This window comes from Pseudochaenichthys georgianus, chromosome 8, assembly GCF_902827115.2.
Source record: "Pseudochaenichthys georgianus chromosome 8, fPseGeo1.2, whole genome shotgun sequence".
Classification (NCBI taxonomy): domain Eukaryota; kingdom Metazoa; phylum Chordata; class Actinopteri; order Perciformes; family Channichthyidae; genus Pseudochaenichthys; species Pseudochaenichthys georgianus.
Window position 1 is genome coordinate 7,137,323 of NC_047510.2, and position 22,271 is coordinate 7,159,593.

At 39.1% G+C, this 22,271-nt stretch overlaps 2 protein-coding genes across 6 annotated transcripts in view; both read right to left on the bottom strand.

Moving 5' to 3' along the window:
* The window catches only part of LOC117451421 (calpain-15-like), a 28,403-nt gene extending 23,225 nt beyond the window's left edge, over positions 1-5,178 (bottom strand). For all 4 annotated transcript variants that reach the window (XM_034089715.2, XM_034089713.2, XM_034089714.2 and 1 more), the window contains exons 1-2: positions 5,069-5,178; positions 3,751-3,935 (exon numbers count right to left, since the gene is read on the bottom strand). In XM_034089715.2, the coding sequence (XP_033945606.1) occupies positions 3,751-3,911 (161 nt within the window). In that variant the 5' untranslated portion in view covers positions 3,912-3,935; positions 5,069-5,178. The remainder of the gene's footprint in view (positions 1-3,750; positions 3,936-5,068) is intronic.
* A 1,719-nt stretch (positions 5,179-6,897) lies between these two features.
* On the bottom strand, positions 6,898-15,386 carry amdhd2 (amidohydrolase domain containing 2). Of its 2 annotated transcripts, XM_034089772.2 has the most exons (13): positions 15,345-15,379; positions 13,673-13,998; positions 13,046-13,159; positions 12,589-12,725; positions 12,041-12,180; positions 11,215-11,269; positions 10,300-10,512; positions 9,936-10,024; positions 9,378-9,522; positions 8,729-8,836; positions 8,555-8,623; positions 7,646-7,747; positions 6,898-7,567 (listed from the first exon to the last, which is right to left on the bottom strand). In XM_034089772.2, exons 3-13 carry the CDS (start codon positions 13,126-13,128, stop codon positions 7,494-7,496), a joined length of 1,215 nt encoding a protein of 404 aa, XP_033945663.1. In that variant the 5' UTR covers positions 13,129-13,159; positions 13,673-13,998; positions 15,345-15,379; the 3' UTR covers positions 6,898-7,493. The 2 variants fall into 2 exon arrangements, 1 of the variants encoding a protein (XP_033945663.1); XR_011643616.1 differs by lacking the exon at positions 6,898-7,567 and having other exon boundaries at positions 7,717-7,747; positions 8,710-8,836; positions 15,345-15,386.
* Between the last annotated feature and the right edge of the window lie 6,885 nt (positions 15,387-22,271).

The window sequence follows — 22,271 nt, forward strand, 5'->3', positions numbered from 1 at the left end:
AGCCTGGTGCAGGTCTACAATTTTGTTTCTGGTGTCCTTTGACAGCTCTTTGGTCTTGGCCATAGTGGAGTTTGGAGTGTGACTGTTTGAGGTTGTGGAGAGGTGTCTTTTATACTGATAATGAGTTCAAACAGGTGCCATTAATACAGTTAACAAGTGGAGGACAGAGGAGGCTCTTAAAGAAGAAGTTACAGGTCTGTGAGAGCCAGAAATCTTGTTTGTTTGTAGGTGACCAAATACTTATTTTACAGAGGAATGTATCAATTAATTCATTAAAAATCCTACAATGTGATTTCCTGGATTCTTTCCCCCCATTCTGTCTCTCATAGTTGAAGTGTACCTAGGATGAAAATTACAGGCCTCTCTCATCTTTTTAAGTGGGAGAACTTGCACAATTGGTGGCTGACTAAATACTTTTTTTCCCCCACTGTATCTATGCATGTGCCGGCCCCTGCGGAACATTACTGCCAAAAGTCACGTGAGTGAGTCACGTGACTTTTGGCAGTAATATTCCGCCGTGAGAAGAAGAAGTTTTGTACTTGTAAAAAAAAGTGTTGTAGTTGTACAAAAAATGTGTGTACTTGTAAAAACCTATGCTGAGTTTGTCTCTGAAACATGATTTATTAAAAAAATGGTATGTGTTTATTTGATAGATCCGTTCTTTCTTTGCAAAACTAAATGCATTAGTTTGTAGATGGTGTTTTGTATTTGCTAACCACACTGTGTTTGGTAGTGAATCGTGAGGCATTTGTAAAACCTGTTTAGTTTGTTTGTGGAGTTATGGCAGGAAATGAGCTCCATAAAAGTAGCAATACTAAATTGTAAAAATATTCTGTTCCAAGTATAAAGCCAGCATTAAAAATCTTGAATCTTCAAAAGTATTGGCATCAAAGAATACTTCACGTACCGAGAGTAAAAGTACTCATTAACTGTGTGTTTTGGCCCATTTCAGCATCATATATTACAAATGACTGGATTATGATTATGGATGCTTTAATATGTCTTTTACAGCCTGTAAAGGTGAGGTTGATTTTGAAATACGTTGTGCCATATCTTATCTCTATAAATATATATTAAAGTTTAGTGATATGTTGATTTACATGTTGTATTAGCTAAAAATAAGAAATGGAGAAGTAACTTGTAACTAAAGCTGACTGATAAATATATAGTGAATTACGATACTGGCTTCCAAAATGTAGTTGAGTACAAGTATAATGGAGCATAAGAAAAGAAAATACTCAAGTAAAGTTCAAGTAAATGTATTTTCTTGCCTGCTGCCTAAAGAAAGAGGATGTCATGTGCTGAATAGATGGTAAAGCCCCCTTACATACATAACACATTGGTACCCAGTAAACACTTCTCTAATCGACTTCTTATTGAACGCTTTTACATTTGTTTTGTATTCTTATTGGCTGATCATCTAATTTGGACTTTTGATATGATTGTTTTTCATTGTTCCTTATTTATTGCTGTTTATATATTGATTCTGTATCGTGTCATCCTTTTCCTAATGTGTAAACTGTATAGAATACATGTATCTTTATACTCTCAGGTTTAGTGTCAAATATGAATGACTCAAATGTCAATCAAATGCAGTAATGATGGGAAAATAGATAAGGACTACTCATGCATGTTGGGGAATAATATGCTTAGGTATTCAACCTTCGACCCAGTTCATCGTTTTCTCTTTTCACTGTCTCTTTTCCCACGGCATAGTTCTATGGCCTTGGGTATTGCTGCTATCTCTCTTTAGGAGGGGCAGCTTGGGCGCATTGTTGTTGCCAGATTATGACCGAGCACAAGCTGACATGAGATAGTTTATTGTTCAGGGACATCTAGAAGCCCTTCTTTTTAGGAACGTAGGTTCCCTGGCGCACATTCTTTTCTATGGACGACAGCTCTAGTTGGATTCAGGGTCCATATTTGTTTAGTCTCGCTGATAAAGAATGTTGATTATTACACTCCGAACTAGTTAAAACCTGGAACTACAGAAGAGTTCTTCAGAATTGATTGTGGCATCTCTACCGTGTGGCATCTCTACTCGTGGCCCGTGACATGTCTTGTGAATTCTCCGGCCGAAGCTCCAAATAAACCGTCAGTGTTTGCCATCAAAGCTCCAGCTCTCCTCGTGTCTCTCTGAGTCCCGACTCCAATTGCTTCAGAAGTTTCCCCCACAATGCGCATATTAAAATAACACTGCTTAGAGGTATAGACCTGACATTAATGAAAGTTCATGTGCTACCTGAGTCATGTGACTAAATCACGTCAAATTCTCTTTTTTTATAAAACTTCATCATTCGTTTTTTCCCCTGACACTGTGTTGATCCATTAAGATCATTATGCATCAAACTTAATGTAAACATTCCCTCTGGAGATATCTTGTTTGAGACCCTTGTCTACAGTGCAGCCATCAGGGGTTTCCCTGGTCGCCTTACACTTCCTGTCAGAGAGTAACCTGACTCCGGAGGCCGGGACAATGTGGCCGCAGAGGAGACTCAAAATACACGACAGCACATTAGACAGAGACGCAGTAATAATTAATAAGGCTGAGGTTTACTTTATATCGAACAACTGATCAAATATTCATGAACACATTCTGGAGCACGGGACTACCAACCAAATGTAGGATATAAATTAAACATCCATCTGAATCAGCCTCCACAATAAAGGTGCAATGTGTGGAGTATTGACATGAATAACTTATTGTTTTTACATGCAGAGTTAACAAACTAACACAACTGACAGCCTCTGATGGCCTTTAACCTGTTATATATTACACACAGGGTTGAGTAGTAACAGATAGCATGTATTCAAGGATTAAGTCATCAGATTACAACATGTAAACAACTTTTTTTAAATTTATGAATGAAAAGTGTGCTTTGTAAAATACAAGTTGTACACCTGGAGTGTGTGCCTGTAGATTTTGTAAGTGATATTTAATTTGATCAACAGTAATGCTAGATATGCAAAAAGCAATATAAATCAAATGTCAATGTTTGTGAATGTTTGTGCCATATTTGAGTTAGGTAGTATTAGGTGCAACATATTACAAATATTTGTGCGTTGATTGCAAATGAGCAAAAATATAGTTTGGAAAAGATGTAATGTTAGGCAGAAATTAATGTTTGTCTTGATCGATCCACGAATGCAGCTTCAACACGTTTTCTTCCACTCCCCAAGATCTCAAAGTGACATTTAAAAAAATATATATTCTAAAATAGCTAAAAAAAGTTTCGTAAATACAAAAAATGCATATATTGCGAAGTCGTACTTCAAAAGCTGACATTTTGTTGAATTTCTTCGATAAAGTTTTCCTCTCTTTGCGCTTTGGAAGTAGGTGCAGTTGTGCCAGTAACCCTGTGCTACTCCCCGTGAAACTGTTTTAAAATCACTTGTTGCCGACAGGTTTCCCTTCTCTTCTGTCTCTTAAGCAAATGAGTGCACGAAAAGAGAAACAGACTCAAGTCAAATAAACAAACAACTAAAATCAAGACCACATACGCAGCTTTTCATTTGATCTAATCATTCTAATACTCAGGTTATTTTACAACAACATGGCCACCTGTAATAAAACTAAGTGGTGCTCGTGAAAATGTTTTTATTTTTTATTTGTGTGTACAACAAAAGCTTGTATATCTAAGTTTGCTGTAGGCTTGTGGTGCATTTAAACTTTTTGGCCGACTTGCAGGCAACGTACTGTGAGCTCTTTAAAACTAATGATTTGGTGTCTGTCTGTGTCAGAGTCTTTACCTGCGCTCTCTGTGCCTGCTGGGTCTGTGGCTCTGTCGAGGGATGGAGGTGCTCTGGCTGCTCCTCAGACATCCCATGACAGGGGAAGGGGGCAGAGCGGCACCCCGGGGGGCAGATTCCCCCTCGGCCTCATCAACAAGGGAGGAAGTAGAACCTCCCATGCTGCTGGCTCAGGAGGAAGCGCCCTGAAGGAGGAGGCAGAGGGAGAGTTTGAAGTGAGATCAATTATTCTGATAATGGAGTACAGAAATGTTTACAACAAATAATGCAGAATATTCACAGAAAAGTGGTTGCTTTGTATTTGGATAATCAATAATGTAACCTTTCATGCAAAAATGTAAGAAAAATGCAAATCTCAAAATGGGGAGTTAACTGCTTTTCTCATTTTGTATCATACTAAAGTAAATATGTGTAACAAAACAATAGTTTTAGAGTGATCACCTTGGACATATTTCTCCTTTTTTGTGCACAAAACAACTAATCGATAAAACTAAGACATATTCAGCAGATTCATCGATAATGACAGAGATTAGATTTTGCAGCCCTAACTTGTTTTTACAGTCAGTAAATGTGACTCATAAAAGATGTCATGTGATGCAAGTAGCACATATTTTCATTGTTGCTTCATTGGTTTAATTAATTAATTAATTAGCTGCTTGAATTAAAAAAAAAGAAAATAGTGTGAATAAAGAAGAAAAATATTGACATTTAAGAAACCAAAACCAAATAATTTTGACTTTTTAAAAAAAAGACTACTCAAACTGATTAGTTAATTATCAAAATAGTTGGTGATTATTTTAATAATTTAAAGACTAATCGATGAATCGACTAATGGTTGCAGCTCCCTCCCTGCTCACTCCACAGTTTTGTCCTTGAACAAGGACTTAAAAGGTGTGTGATACCATCAGGAGCTCCAACTTCAGATGTGTTACAGACTCACAGTTCAGAAGACAAATGTTCTCCATCAAAAATGTCCTGTATCATAATAAAGATACAATCTTAAAGCATTTGTCACATAATGTATATCTGGTTTTTCATGCATCTGCTTCTGCATGACTAAAATCAGTACATTAAAATGTAAGACTCAAAACTTGAAAGTGAATAAATACTCTGTGTGGTTTGAAGAAAGCATGCAGGCTGAGTGAATCCCTCTGCACCTCAATGCAGATGCTTCCCTGCTGGTAGTGAAGTTCAAATAGACTTTAAGGTAACCTGGTGCACCTGCAGTACAGCTGGTGGCTGCGTGGGAAGCTGCAGAGCGGCCGGCAGGAGGACGCTGAGACACAAAGCAGCGCAGGGGAGAGTTAGTGAGACTTACCCGACTGCAGACAGGACACTCAGTGCACCAAGGAGAAGAATATTCCTGTCAGCTGCCTGAGATCTCCATGCATCCTCTTTAATTTAAGCCCGATGTGCACAGTCACCACTGTTCTCCTCTCACCATCATAGACAAGCCACTGGGAATAAAACACACTTCCTGTCACATAATTCACAATAAAGCTGCTTTTGACAGATACGGTTTGCAATTAATTTAAATGCATGCTTTTGATAGGCAAACAAATACAAATGTTCATGTAAAGTGCGATTCTGTCACAAACTCATCATATATATTTGTTGTGATCTTTTAAATATCATTTGGAAAATCAATTGATCTAGCTTGAAATATTTTCTTCTTTGCACTTTTACACTTCATATATGCTTTGATGACTTTATGTTTTTAATTATTAATCAATTGTTTATGTTTTTATTTGATAATCTATTGTTTCTGTTGTTTTATTCTAATGTTATTAATTTTGAACTATTTCTTAGCTATCAGCAACTCTTTTGATAATTGATTTACTATAACTTGTTTTACAAACAAAACTGGGAAAACGTGTTTGGTTCCAGCTTCTCAAGTGTATATTTGCAGTTGACATATTAGGGACAATCTAATATAATGACACATACAACATTTTGGGCTGCTGGTTGGACAAAACAAGCAAACTGTGGACATCTACATTGTACCTAACAATAATTAAAAAAAACTTGTTTATTTTGTGTTTATTTTGTAAGGTTCCCTCTGCTTCCGGTCCTCGCAGTGGCTAACTGTGGCTAGCTTCACTGTGCAGCTCGCCGCCGTGGACAATTACCTTTGTTTCCCGGGACATCTGTAGGACGGAAAGGACACCGGGCAGCCGGGACGTATCGATCTCTCATCCGGTCAAGATGAATATCTTCTTCCCACATTAAGTTCCAGCATAATGGAAGCTACATACCGAGACAGTCGGTTCCGTTACATTTCCCCACCAGACTCCATTATAAATATAGTAATATAATATTGCTTGATTTATACACGTGCGTACATTCTGTAAAACATAAATTAAAGTTTGTCTTAGGAATCATTGCTGCTTTCTTTTTAATTCGGCATAGAGATAACACACCAACCACTTAAAACATGTATAACAACATTAATTAAATAATAGCAGCACTACTTAATTTCCAGGAAAATATCATTCAACATTCCTAGGTTTTTAGCAATGACTATGGTTTAGTCTTTGAACTAACAATGTTCCTGTCAAATGGTCAACACATCTCTGTTCGTCATACTTATTGGAAACAAAATAATTAACAGCTAAAGTTAAAAGTGACCTTCGTTTCTTGACATATCACAAAAGTGGTTGAGCAAAGTAGTTTGAGGTAGTTTATGAATGTTCTTACCTGCTCATTTTAGTTAACTTAGCATTATGAAGCTTAGTTGCTTTTGAACCCATTTAAAGTTGTTTCGATTCGGAAAACGTTGCTTCTTGTCGTAGTACATTTAACCAATGTTTACACCAACAAGTCTAAGTTATAGATTAAGTTTTCCTGGTTTGTGGCAGAAATAAATCGTTAATTGTTTGTCTACCATTTTGAAAGCCTTTTTAACGTTCACGTTCAACAAGAAGTAGACAGGCGAGGGGGACCAATCAGATTCGACCAAATACAAAAAACACTTTTTGAAATTAAAACATTTGTATTTTGCCCTTTTCTTGTTGTTTTAAAAATGGTTTCCCTTACATATGACTTTAAGAGTATATGAACGTCAAAAAATCAACAAAAAGACAGGCTGAATCATGCAAACAAATAGTAATGTACCCAAACGTCAAAGATCCACCTGGAACAACTATAAATACAACACTCAATTTTATTGAGGAACATTCATGTTACAGTAACATTTACTACAAGTTGATTTATTTAGTTTAATACCAAAATGTATCCCTTAAAATCGCATCTGTAAAACATGTGATTCAAATAAACAGGCTAAACAAAAATATCTTTTACATCAGAAGCAATATCATTTATCAAATCTCAATGTCAGAATAAACTTCAAATCTGAGTCAGTGTTTGATTGCTGAAACTTGAATTAAAGATATTTTAATATAAAAAAAGTTTTAATAGAAAACTGCAATGATTACTCTCAAACACACGCAGAATAACATTTCTGAATGGAGGAAATATGGAGAGACAACTTCTATATTTTTATATCTAGAGGTTTTAAGAAAAGTCCTATTCATCAATATTTAAAAAGGTTTATCCTCTGTACAGTGGCCTTTTAAGGACATTACATTAATCGCCTGATCTGACGTGTTTTTAGTGTAGAGCAGCCTAGGATAAAGAACAATGTTTTCTGATGAACTAAAACATTCAACAGAATTTTAGTTGTGTGTTTAACAGCGTTCCCTGAAGGCACCACGGTGTCCCAGCTGCTTCTTCTTCTTCTATGGTCATTTTCTCCAAACCTCCTCCCCAGAAATAAATGTGGCTTTGACGTTGAGGGTCTCATCGAGCAAAACCAGGTCTGCAAACACAATAAATGGATTATCGTTTCCGTCTGTACGCTGCAGAGAGAATGATTCATCTTCCAGTAAATCCTCACCTGCGTCCGACCCAAAGTCCAGGTTTCCCTTCCTGTGGCTGAGACCCAGGAGTTGAGCGGGATGCAACGAGGCAGCTTCCAGAGCCTCCTCTACACTGCAGCCTGGGCGTATAAGAAATTGAAAGAAGATTAGTTAAGTTAGTAAACTATTTGGTTATCTTTTAACAGTGAGACATATTAATCCCTGGGGAAAATTGAGTTTTGTTACAGTTGCTCCATTTCAATTAAATCAAAAATAATTAATTTATTAAAATATGCAGACTGTACTGCAATATATTACAACAATAGATATGTAAACATATTAATATAATAATATATACAATAGTGAAATTATATTGTTTCTGAAAATAAGATATATACAATTGTGTAAAAAGTGTTTAACTCTGAGTGGCACAATTAAGGTACGCACAAATATAGCTTGAAATATATATTCTAATACAGTATTAATGCCAAAGTGGTATACATTTTACACAATGTAATTGTTTTTGCAGATATATCTATTTTTTTCTCTTTAATTTGTCACTCTATTTTTGTATTACTTGAAATGTTGTCCAGAAGTTAGCTGTAGTATAGGTTATGCGTAAAGTATCAGTATCATTTTGTTTGTTGAACTATGTATTCTTTTAAATTGTCTTATTTATTGTTGGATAATAGCATGTTATTGGTTTTTCCATTTCCTCGAAAAGTACCTGCAACATTCTTGATTGAATATTAAAAATAATGTTGATACTATAGGACGAAGATGTCCTGTCCAACCTCAATGTTATTAATATGTTGTGATCAATTGTCCTTATTTCTGGTTCTGACAAATCATTTTTGGTGAGATATCTCAGTATTTTCTGGGAGAACAGAGATGTGTATAGGTTTTCCAAAATGTGTAATCTCTTATTTTGTTGCATAAAAACTCACCTGAAGCATGTTTAAAGTGCCGCACACACATATCCATCGTGGCTATGCTGCCGCTGAGTGTCTTAGTGCCTATAACACAAAGATTTCAGAACATGTATTTATTTGATAATACATGTGTTGCCTCTCAGAAAATGTGTTACTTTTATTTTTCAAACCAAGATAGGAAGTAGAGACCTGCCACGTAGGCATGGAGACCCTGGATCTCGATGACCTGCTGACCCAGAGTGTGACGACCAGGGGGGAGCCCCATCGCTGTGATCGCATCCGTCACCAGCACCAGACCTGAGGGTCACAGACAAGAGGACGGGAGGTGATGTCAGGACAAGGGCAAACTCTTACTACCAAACACAACAACAACAACAACAACAACCATGATCTCTCTACTGCCTACTGGGCCAAAGAGGTTAGGGGCAAAAAGAGTTGCAGCATGACCTACAAGATACAAAGCAACCACAACAAGATTCACAACTTCCACAAAAGAATGCAAAATGTCCACAAAGAGACACAACAAACCAAAAATAACTCGAGGCAAATCTTTGTTGACTGATAGAAACAAAAACAAAAAAATGCAAAACAACCAGAAAGAGATGCTTCACAAACCATAAGGAAACAACAACAATAATACATAGAAAATAACCAAAAAGAGAAAACATACCAGCACGAAGAGATGCAAATGTACCAGAATAAATGCAAAACAACCAAAAACAATATCTACAAAGAGGTAAAAGGTACAACTAACTTAAACAGACACAAAACAACAACAAGACAAGGCAAGAGCACAAAGACATGCAAAATGAAATAGCCCAAACTTCACGGCACCGACCGGAGGGGTGGGCTCGGTGTGCGATCCTCAGCGCTGCAGGGTTGGTGTGGATCCCGTCAGCGATCATGCCGTAGTAAACCTTCCGGCCTGCAGGGACCTGGTCACTGGTCAGCAGACCCACGATACCAGGGTCCCTGTGGTGGAACTGCAGAGCAGACAGCAGGAGTGAAGGAAGTACTCAGATAGTCCAATGCAATACAAGTACTTATACCACACTGTACAAATATTCTCTTACAGTAAGAGTTCTGTATTGAAATGTTCCGTCAGTCATAGTTTAATCAAGAAGTATTAAAAGAAAGAAAATGTGCAAGGCTGTGACAAATGAAATGATTGTTTATGTAAATAACATAATATCACAACTAATTTGACCCAAGGGGTTACACAGGTCAACTAGACGTAGATGACAGATCAAAGAAAAGCCCGAAGTGACACCTTCACAAAGTACAGTAAAGCATAAACAAAGGGAAAGTCGCCCCACTGTGATGTAAAACAAGATACTGTAAGTTATTTTATCAAGAAACTATCTTTAAATAATGACTTGTCATTTGTTGGACTCACAGGCAGCATGGCATTGAAGAGGTGGGTGATGAAGGAGGCTCCGTGTTGAACGGCCTCCTCCGCCTGAGACATGTTGGCCACAGAGTGACCTGCCGGAGCAGAAGCATTCTGTTCATAGAGCCAGAGGAGCTAAATGCAGCTAACTAAACTGCTTCATGTGTTTTTGATTTGTTTATATTTGCTAAGGACATGTGTAGCTTTTATTTACATTTTACATTTAGGCTGTGTGACTTTTTATTTGTATTGCAAGTGTACCCTCCGTTTCTTTCAAATGTACATAATAAAGTTTTTGTAATTGTAAAACACACCTTCTCAAAGCAGTATTTATCCTTGGGTTTTTTGGATGCGAGTAAACGCTGCTCACCTAATGACACCGTGATTCCCTTCTGGCAAAGATCCCTGATCACCGATTGGCTGCCGTCCAGCTCCGGAGCCAGTGTCACCATGGCAACGCTGTCCAGGCCGCCGTAGGTTTCCATCAGGTCCCTGAACCCGCCGCTACTGAAGGTCCTGAGAAACTGCTCCGGGTGAGCTCCCTTCTTCTCCAGGCTGATGAACGGGCCCTCCAGGTGAAATCCTGCAGACAGGAAATATACAATTATATTTATAAAAAAGATAGATACAGATAATACAATATTTTAAAGGGTATGTCTGCCAATGTTGGGGTATATCAAAACCTGATGTATCTCAGTACTGTCTTACTGACACAAATACTCTCTTGAAAACATGTTGTTACATTTGCAGATAAGTAGAAAAGCAAAGATTCAGAAGTCCTAACATTCGGAAAAAGAAGGTTGTAATATTTAGTGGTTTTATTTCAACTCAATCCCACAAACGCCGTCCTTTTGACACAAATACTCACTAGAGAAAAAAAGTCAAGCAAGGTGGAAAAGGACAATTATAATTAAAAAATGTTTTAAATGAATTTATTTGAAAACATTTATTTTATTTTATATTTTACTTTTATAATTCTAAAAGTTACCAGACATTTTGTGGGGGCAATTCAAGCTTTAAAATACTTTTTATGTCAAAATTGTTCAAAAATAAGTAATATTTCAAGAAAAAACAAGCTAATATTTAAGAATGAAATAGAAAGATAAAGAAAATCTTAATAATTCCTCCTTTTTGTTGATGAAGCTAAACAGAGCCACCGACAGGAAGCCAGACAATATTAAGAAGCAATAACAAATTGTTGGTTTTCATGGGAAGACAAACAACATAAATATACAGAATATATCCAGACTAATCCTCTAACATGATTCAGTCAGATTACACTCACCAAGAACCCCAGCTCCATGCGCTCCTCCATCGTGAACTTTGACCTGAGGCAAAACCTGAAACACATTTTGAGTAAGATTCTATGTTGTAGAAATACAAATGTATTTCAGTCCTCATTGGAAATCCAAAACAATGCACATGTTAATATGTTTATAAATAAATAACATTTAATTTGTAAAAGATATCTGATTTAAATGATCTAGTCTGATATTGCAAATGTGATATGATCCACAATATTGTAGGGAATTATACTTTTTGTATAAATATTCTTATTCTTTATATATAAAAAATAAAATATATGAAAATTAAAAAAATATATGAAAATAATTATGGTGTGATTTTCGCCTTTAAGCATCTCTTACGATTTGGATTTTGCAGTAATCAATATTGTGAAATGAATTCATTCTTATTGATTGCAAATAGTTTGGTGCTTGATATACAAACAATGCAGGACCTATATAGGCCACAAGGTGAACCTCGAAAAGTCCTTTCGAAAAGAAATCCCGCTCCACAGAAGTGGAACTACATAATCTTAAATTCACGTGACGGACCGTGGAACTACTTTTGACCAAGATATTATTACGCTTTGAAGGGACTAGTTCAGCCAATAATTACGTGCGTAGAAGAATTGACAGGAATTTTAGCGACAAACTTTTTTTTGGTGGATAAGCATGACTCGTTCTTTTTTATGAACTAAAGATTGTGTAGTTCCACTTCTGTGGAGCGGGATGAAACGATAACAGGGTTCACCTTATGGCCTAATACTGACTATCCCTCCTCTGGTTCCTGATGGGGAATAAAGATTGAAAGCTGGTTATAAGTGTTACCTTGTGGTAGACGTGGGGGGGCGAGGTGACCAGCGTGGGGCAGAAGGACGTCACGCCATGCTCCAGGATCTTTTTGGCCACTAAAGAAACTCCGCTGCCGGCATCGTCGCAGGCCTGAGAGAAATCGATCCCGTATCCTCCTGCAGAGGAAATGACATGTTTCATCTGAATAATCTCCAAAAGGAAGATTCTCATGGTTTGCTCATTGAGCTTCAGAGTGTGTGATGCAGTTAAGAATGAGTTGCAGGTTCAGTTTTTAGTCAGGGGACCAAATTAAAAAACATTTGCGATCTCTCTGTGAACTTTTGTTTAACCTCTTTCTTTTAAATCCCAGATGAATAGAGTGCCACAGTGACGCGCCCTAAAACCCCGAAGTAAGTTAGCATGTTACCACTTCCGGTTCCTTCTACAAAAACCAAAGCAATTTCTCCATAGGATTTTGGAAAATAGCTGGAAATAAGGTCTGTGGTTGAGACACATTGAAGAGACAGATCACGTTTTGTTCAGCCGGATAATCTCCACATGTCTACCCTACTTTTATCATTTACCATTGATCTGAACGTCGATAAAGCCCGGGGCGATGATGCTGCCTTCACAGTCCACACACTTGTCGGCGTAACCGTGCTCATCGAAGAAAAGTTTCTCTGGATCTAAAATCTTTCCGTCACGCACCCACAGGTCCTCTCTGCATGAAAACAGACACACACACACACACAATCAAGTATTTCCATTTAAAAATACATTTAAAACATGTACTTGTTACTCCATTAGATTTATAGATTACAGTTTTTATATAGTTTATTGGATTGGGTTAGGGTTAACAGTGAAAACGCTACAAGAATATGATGATCCTATAGATTATATTGCTGCAGATTAAACTAAAATGCAACATAATGCAGCAGTAATAATACATCAGAAACATCATTTATAATAGTTTAGTGTAGTGTGCGTGCGTGTGTGTGTGTGTGTGTGCGTGCGTGCGTGTGTGTGTGTGTGTGTGTTTACCTCTGCAGACAGTGGTCTCTCAATATCCTGCAGTTGATGAACTGAGTGATGGGAGCGTCGGACACTGATTTGTTGGATGGCATTTTTTGAGTGGAGTGGATAAGCTTCCTCTGACTGAGAAACACAGCAGAACAAATCAAACACTCCTCTTTGGGTGCATAATGTCATTAAATGTAACACGTAATGACAACAACACATTTGAAGATCAAAGTTCCCAAAGATCCCACCTTAAAAATAACATGGAAATTAGCGCTGCAACTAACAGTTATATTAATTTCAGGACATAACCTAAACCCCTGCACCTTAAATAGTGGTTGCTGCCAATGAATCCACATTTTTTAGATAATTTAACAAATGCCTTTTTTAAAGTGTGTGTTGACTTGTAATCCTTTTGATAATTACCATCTGAAAGACATGTCTCAATCACTTTATCTGATGATGCACCAGTATTAAATCATATCTCAAATCTTATCAGTGTAGGTGCAGCAGTTGACTTTGACCTGTGGTCTTCTTGTTGCTACAATAACTCTCTGGCTCTGGTTCTCTGGGGGGAAATGCACAACACCAAACTCCATGCAAAGAAATAGTAAATTAAAGCTTTTGATAGCTCTGACCTACTTTACATACCTTGAGAGACAAAGACGTAAAATGTCAACACTTGGAAGAGTCCAGTAGTCAACTCGGCATACACTAAATGTTTAATTCAACACTTCCTCCAGTCAAATATGAACTTCTTCTACCGCCACACCGTCGCTCTGCTTCCACACAATTACAGGAGATAGCTACGTTAAAACCCCATATTTTATAACCGAGTTCGTTGACAGTACATTCCGTATTTCCCTTCAGATATTTTGACTTTAGCAGGCAAAACTTAAGCGAACTGTTGTTTTACAGTGTTAAAGTACTTATCTAGAGTTGGTACCTGCCCCAGCCAGGAGCGTTTTCAGCTGATTCTGTGGAATAGAAACAGGGGAAACGGATGTCATGTGACGAAACGGAGCTGCAGGTCAGCTGATCAAAAATAAATAAAATAATTGATCATTTGAATCCTGCTGAATGCTGTATTCCGACCTATGATTCCGACACTATACTTCAGTACAAATACATTAATGCAGTTGTATTGTGGCATTCCTTCATTTAAAACCACAAGTTTGATATTTTTCAAAATACATTTGAGAAATTACTGCAAAAATAAATAAATATGCAAAATTATATTAACTGTATTCACACAAAGGAATAGCTATGCAGTGTGTGTGTGTGTGTGTGTGTGTGTGTGTGTGTGTGTGTGTGTGTGTGTGCGTGCGTGCGTGCGCGCGTGCGCGTGCTCAGAAACGAAAGGCACGCGTAGACACCAGGTGGAGCTCAAACACAACACTAGTTATTTCCCCAAATACAGAAACCTCACTTGACTTCTCTTCTAAAACCCTTTGTCAGTGCCACGAGTTCTGTATATTATATGCATTAGTACATGATGCTTTTGAAGCAGCATCATGTATGTCTATATCTATCTCTGTTATTCATATCTTAAAGTCTAAAATGTTGTTTTGTTCTGATTACATCCTTTATGGAAAGCCAATTCTCTGCAGGTTAAACACGTTCGGCTTTGATACATTACTGATAATCTTTCTCTATGTTTACTTGAGTTTACTACATTAAAAATGTAGGACTTTAACTTGTTATTTTGGCTGCTACTAACGACTGTTTTCATTATTGATTTACCTACAAATTGTGCCATAGATGTATCAGTGTACAAAATGTTAGAAAAAAGTAAATAAAAGTCTACCCCAGTAACTCAAAGCCCAAGGTGATGTTTTTAAATGTCTTATTTTTTGGTCCAAAACCCAAAGATATTTGCTTTAATATGAAAAAAGAGCAGCAAATATATAACAATTAAAGGCAGTCCTGCATGAGTTACTTTTCTTTTCTGTGAATCTACTAACGTTTGCAGCACAGTGTGACTCGTGAAGCGTTGACTGCAGCTTGTACCTGTAATGAAGTACTTTTACAGTCATCTTTTTATACTTTTAATAAAGAAATCCTTTGCTCGCCCAACAGCAGGGAAATGTACAGTGTTAAAACAGCAAAGGCTTACACATTAAATACATATAGTAAATTAAAGCTTGGTTAAATGAAGTAGCAGCATCATAAAAGTAAGTGAACTAGTTGGCAGAAATAAACAGTATACAGTATATATTACAGTCAGTAATAAAGTATTTCTACATCAAAGTATTTGTCCTTTGATCTCAGTACTGCTGCCACACTGTACGTTTGCACACAGTGCAGGTGCATGCCCACTTACCGTCCCACCTGATGTGAGGTTAGCAGGACAATGAAGCTACCCCTCTGCAGGATATCTTCACTCTACCAGGAAGTAGCACCAACCTCTGTCTGCAGCCCTAACCCCCCCCCCCCTGCAGCCCTAACCCCCTCCCCATTCCTGAAAGTCAACAATAAACTACGTTTCCAGTAAGCCGGATACCTCCCGAAGGCCTGCTCATCCCCATGGAGACCACTACGAGGGTCCGCAGGCCTGCGTCCCCTGGCCAAACCCGGCCAGGGGAGGTGGGAGCAGCTTTGGAGAACTCACATATAAGTAAATATATATACAAGTAGTAGTAGAATAATGCTGCTGCAGCTGATCTATAGTCTGGAGTCCTCACTAACACTAAGAAAGTGGATCACTCCAGCTCTGAGGTCTTTACTCTGACTTCCTTTCTGCCAAATACTTGTTACTTCAGAAATGTTGATTATCTTAAAACACTAAAGGGTTAAGGGCCATGAGATGTTTCCTATCTTCTGCTACATTACGAACCATGTAGCTCAAATGTCCCTCTTCCTTATAACCACCGATATCAGGCAGCATAAAGAGGAAAGACTCAAGAAGGTACAAGTACCTTAAATGTGTCTTTAATAGAGACCTTGAGTAAATGTACTTTATTACTTTAAAACACTGGAAGAGAAGGACAGTTATATTTCCCCAGGATGGATCAGAAAGATCTCCTCAAAGCGTCTCTGCGTGGACATAAGGAGGATTCTTGGCCGGTGAGTATTTGCGAGGAGAACCAGGACTGGTGTAATATATTTTACGGTCTCCGTGTCCCCCTCTTTGTGGGCCGTGACGTCAGTGTTCCCCTCAGTGACACAGTAGCTTTGTTTTGGAGTCTCCACATCTCATTCACGGCCGCTTAGCTCAGAGTCCGGGGTCTGCGCAGTCAGCGGCCTTTCAGCATCCCGACTCCTTAATCCTCCAGACTTTTAAGGCCCTGAATAAGCAGCCGTTTGTGTGCCGTTTGAGTGCTTCTTGTTACGCCCAGGCCTAGGGGAACCTCGGCGCAGCACAAAATAGCCCTCTCCCCACTCTCCCCACTCTCCCACTCTCCCCACTCTCCCCACTCTCTCCCCACTCTTCCCACTCTCCCCACTCTTCCCACTCTCCCCACTCTTCCCACTCTCCCCACTCTCCCCACTCTCCCCACTCTCCCCACTCTTCCCACTCTCCCCACTCTTCCCACTCTTCCCACTCTCCCCACTCTCCCCACTCTCCCCACTCTTCCCACTCTCCCCACTCTCCCCAACTCTTCCCACTCTCCCCACTCTCCCCACTCTCCCCACTCTTCCCACTCTCCCCACTCTCCCCACTCTTCCCACTCTCCCCACTCTTCCCACTCTTCCCACTCTCCCCACTCTCCCCACTCTTCCCACTCTTCCCACTCTTCCCACTCTTCCCACTCTTCCCACTCCCAATAAATGGTCAATGACACAGGAAAATGCGTCTGGTCATTTTAATGACCTGTTTAACGGGAAATGTCGACTTGCAAAACAGTTGCTGAGGACAGAGAGGGGACGATTGCTGGCAAGGTCATGGTGAAAGGTGACACTGCTCACATTCGGAGTTGCAACACAACAATATGAGTTTCTTCTGTGTTCTTCTCACATGATTTTAAACTGAACCTTTTTGAGATTTAAATTAGTTGTTTTCAGCTCACTTTTCCTGACATTTTAGGTTTGGATAAGATAATAAACGGGCCTGTTGGCCCCGTCCTCCGGTACGTGGCCAACAGGTGCAACCGCTTTGAAACGGGTCAGAACTCTTACATTCGGAGAAACACGCTGCCGTTTCACAGTTTGACACAAATGTGCCAAAACTAATGAAAGGAAGAAACATCTTCCCAAACTTCACAACACATGCAAAGCATTTGGAAAACATTCACTAACTTGACGAAACATGTGCAGCATTTACTAAAAGCATCGCGTAAACAAAAGAGATTTGCGTGCGTGCACCTGTCAGCCACCGTACTCAGGGCGGGCCCCAGGTGAGAGACCCTGTTTCAGGTAACTGCTCAAATGTCCTGTGGAAGTTACAAATAGACACAAAGTGATCACAAATAGACCAAAACTAAATATAACAAAAACACATAATATGATCACAAAGACACGCAAAGCCACCCACATGTGAATTAGGAAAACCAAGAGACACTGAATGTTTAAAAAAAGATGCTAAATAACAAAAAAGGGAAACAAAAAGACCAAAAAGACACACAATCAAAAGAGAAAAGAACACAAACGGATGTAAGACCTACAAAAAATTGAAATACAAAAAATTGAAAATGAAGAAAGTATCTATATATAAATAATAACACAAATAGGAACCAAATATAAAAAAGAATATATATAACTTCTCTCTATATATATATGTATACATGTAGAGAAGTTAGAGTTTAGATGTGGACATTTGAGGTCAAAGCCATCCAGATGATCTCCACCTCTCCTCCTCAGCGACACGTCACATCCTGTGAGATCTGAGGGTTTGGGTTGTTTGCACACAGACGTGGAGGGCTGGAAATAAAAGTGAATCCATTAGCAAACAAAGCCGCAGTGAAGCGGCTTCACACTCACTAATCTGCTCAATCTGTTGTCGTGTGTCCTCAATGAGCAGCCCCCCCCCCCTCTCATCCACGTCCTCCTCCTGGTTTAGATGTCTGAGGTAAGAGAACCGCAGCACAGACAGTTTCCATATCCATATACTAACAGGGCCCAAAGATGGTCAGTGAAATGATTACACGAGACAAAGTCAAGCAGGACCACATTTAAAGGATTCACTCATTATTAAAAGCAATTGTTACCAACAACCTTTTGCTGGTGGTTGACACTTGATTAATTGATCATTAGTTAAAATGTACCTTTAAATAGTATTAATTATTTGCATTATTTATTTTCCTTGTTGTAGTTGTGCTGATGTACATTTCTTTCTATTGTATCTGTTTCTGCTTCTGTGCTGCCACACCTGCTTCCCTATGGACATTTCCATTCATGGGATTTAAATGTTTTTTTGATTTGACCTTAGTTCATTTTATTTTCCTAATTCTTAAATATGTGTCATTCTTTTATGTTATGTTATTAATTTAATCTTTTCATCATTTATCTTCATTTTAATTGACCTTAATCTATAATAATAATAATAATGCTTTTATTTGATCTCTTAATCTTATTTTATAATCTTGTAATTGTATTTAATGTTAATCATATTTTATTTAAATTTAAATGTCATGTTTTATTATATTTCCTTTCTTTTTTAATTGTATCTTAATCTAATCTTATTTTATCTCGATTTTATTTCATTAAATGTCATTTATTTTATTTATTTGAATTTTCTTCATCATAAAAATCCAAGTAATTAATGTATATTAGTCAGATAATTAAAGTTGATGTGACTTCATGTTCCGTCTGCAGCAGCATGTATTATTGTTCTAGAAAGCTCTGGATCTCCTGGAAGGGGAGTTTACAAGAAGTAAAGGGGGAAGAGGATAGAGGAGGGGGGGGAGTATCTCCTTTCCCTTTCTTCACCTCACATCCTCCCCCATCACCCCTCCACCCTCAGCAGCTCAGGCCTGTTTGCATTCCTCTCAGTTAATAAGTGTTTGTCTGATCCCTGGCGGGGGGTGTAAAGATCACCCCACACAAACACCTCCTCCTCCCACCTGACTCACCCAGCTATAAAGACAACAGGAGTGATGCTGTGAGGAACAGAGGGGGAGGAGGGGGGAAGGCGTCATACACGCTGCTCAGCCATTAACTTTATAACAACCAGCAGGCTGCAACATTACATTCAGTACTGTGGGCAATCCCACAGGAGCAATTTGGGGTGAAGTGTCTCGCCCAGCGACACAACGACATGCTGACTGCAGTGGGACTCGAACTTGCTATCCCCTGACTAACCGCTGAGCCACAGCCTCCTACATGCAGGCTGAAATCCATGTAAAGGCAACATCTAAAAAAACAGGTGTTCATTTTTATAACTTATGCTGTTTGGGTCGTAGATCATTTCAACAAGAGTTAGCGCGAGAGGATGCCATGTTTGCAGAACAAGCCCACATTTAATAAGATCATGCCTCGTATGCATATTTAAACATAACATGTCAGAACACTTGTAATACAAAAAACAAGTGTCCTAATGTTAGTAGTCATCTGGGGAAGTTTTGTGGTGACCTCTTTAGGTTACATCTTTTAAACAAATATTACAATACATATCTTTAAAGGCCGTTTTCTCCAATGAGTTTTCTCTCTCTCAGCAAATCTCCACGTCAGTAGCACTTACATCCGGCAACAGTTTCATTCCAATCTATATTCTGAAGCTGAGAGGGCTTTGTTCACACATCACTTAGAGCCTGATTACAAAGAGATATCCAAAATCCAAGAGGTAAACAACGTTCACCCTAACATGTGAACAATGTGTATATCTAGACATTTCACCCTGTTCACTTGTATCGCAAAGGAAAAGCCATAACTGGCCTTTTACATAAATAACAATAGCCATGGTCTCCTTGTGTTAAAGTTAAAACCTTCCGTCAGCTTAAAGTGTCCGTTGGCTGCGGCGTCACTTTCCTCACGTCAAGTCAATCATTCCTCAAGTAAACAGGTTATTAGATCACATATTAAACCCAAACTAAGTCTCTGGCGTGGTTTTTTATCCTGATTTCGGCAAAGGATCAGGGAAATGTCATAGCCTTTTCATTTGCAGGACTTTACTGGCTACTAAGGCCCCTTTATAGTGAGCAAACTATGTTTTTCTTTCACAGATTTTGAACACCAAAAATTACATTTTTAGTAGTAACATTTATCAGGATCACCTATGGAGTCTGTTACTCACATTACCGGACAACAAAATACATTCTGAGATATCATAATAGCAACACACAACAAGGAACATAATGTCAAGTCAGGGTTTTTTTCCTGGATAGGTGAAATGCAGTCGAGGACGAGGGAGGGCTCCTCAAACAGAAGCTGGAGCGGTGATAAAACACGGCTCCATATGAAATCAAAAGCTGCCATTGAACAGTCCTGCTGCAGCACACTGATAGCAGAGAGAGAAAAGAGCAGGCTGCTACAGAGCAGGCCAAAAGACGGATGGACGGATGGACTTTATTGCATTTGTTAAGTAAAACTAAATGTATAGTAAATACATACATATCAACATTATAAATAGTTTCTATTGGATACACAATATCAATTATAAAGAAACAAGTTGGAGCACACAATATAACTCTAAAATACAAACATAGGATGGATTCTACAAACATTACACAAGTGGGCAAAGAAAAAAGCTCAAATGTAAATGTTAAAACATCCCGACTGTGAGCTGGTTGTGGGAAATGGAATCTTCCTGGAAGCCGCCTCTCCCACTCCGATCAGCTCATTCTGCTGACGCACTGAAACACAACAGAGTCTTTGCTGGGGGTGTGAGGGCCGTGCCGAGCAGTGGGGGGGGGGGGGGGGGGGGTCCGGGCCCCGCACCAGGTCTGACGGGGCGTGCCTGCACGGTGCCTTTTGTGGCCGGCGTCGCCCCGGCAGCTCACCTATTGAGGGGAGAGTCTAAGATATGTAAAGCAGCAGTTGGAAGAAACAAAGACATAAAGAAATCAAATGAAAGTTTGGGAAGGAGTTAGCGCAGAAAGTGCCCTCTGTGCTAAATGCTTACGCTCTGGGCCGAGCTGATGGGCGCTGAAACACGGAACAAGAAAGGAGTGATTAAAGAGACGCAGAGGTATTTTTCCTTTTCTCATTGAGCTGGTCCAAGTCCTGCAGCAGGCGGCGGGGTGAGGCCCCCCCGCCCCACAGCATTCAGAGGCAGGCCTGGGCATGCCCGGACGCCAAGGTCAAACTGTGGCCGTCAAGAACGCACACAGGGATCAGCCTCCCCCCTCCCCCCTCAGCCTCCCCCCACCACCACCACCGCCGCACCCAGCTGCATGCAGGGCTCTGTTTGTTTGTTCAGTGGATTCCCTCCTTTTGCATCAGCATCCCGCCTCTTTGGAGCAGCACACGCCGGTATCAGGTGACCTTTTCTGTTAGTGATGTGCAAGAATGAACAAACGTATATTTTTCAATTCAATCTTTTTGAACACGTTTTTTTTAAACAATTGTTTTTAGTGTCCAGCATGTACCGACTTCTCCCATCTTATTTGCTGTACTGGCTCCTCCTCAGATAGTCCCATTTCAGGGGTTGGGAAGTTTCATGAGCTGTAAGTCATAATGAGGAATGTTTAAAGTATGTATGTGACGGGCTCATGGATCAGATGAGCCAAGAATACATTTTTCCAACACCACTTGAATGCAGCACAAACACCCTTTAGATCATTGTTCAGTGACATCTATGACAGTGTATCGATTACCCTACCTATAAATGGGATGCTAAATAAAGCATACTGATGAATATTTTATTATTTAAATGAATTCATGATGACTGTTATTGTATAAGAGAAGTTTTAAGGGAGCACGAACGTGTGTACTATAACAGACCAAGGATTAACTGACGCCATTTCATGACAGAATAAGGGCTCAATCAATTTTAAAGGCTTGATTCATTGACATGAACCAACTTAAAGTGATACTGTGAAAAGAGTTGGTTGCCCATGCCTACCACCCGGTTGATTTCGTGATTTCGTAAAAACAAAAATGTATTTGTTCTTCTTTTGCACATCTCTACTCCCAGCAGCACCGTGTGGCTGTGAGTGTCAGAATGTCACCTTATATATCGACCATCAATATACAGTATGTTACTCTAATATATGTGGATTGAGATTTTAAAGAGCCATGTCATTGCCTTGTCATCGCATGAGAAGCATCTGAAGCACACAATGCACATATCTGGTGTGAAATGTCGCTGACGTCGCAGTGTAAGCTGAGAGTATGTTTGGTAACTGACTCGAGTGTTTAGACCACATTGTTC

What these genes read in the sequence shown, in the direction of transcription:
- amdhd2 (XM_034089772.2), bottom strand. Translation starts at nt 13,128, where the DNA reads ATGCCATCCAACAAATCAGTGTCCGACGCTCCCATCACTCAGTTCATC. An exon ending in GCACTTTAAACATGCTTCAG is followed by an intron (nt 7,748 to 8,554) that starts GTGAGTTTTTAT and finishes TTATACGCCCAG; the next exon opens with GCTGCAGTGTAGAGGAGGCT. An exon ending in GGACTTTGGGTCGGACGCAG is followed by an intron (nt 7,568 to 7,645) that starts GTGAGGATTTAC and finishes TTGTGTTTGCAG; the next exon opens with ACCTGGTTTTGCTCGATGAG.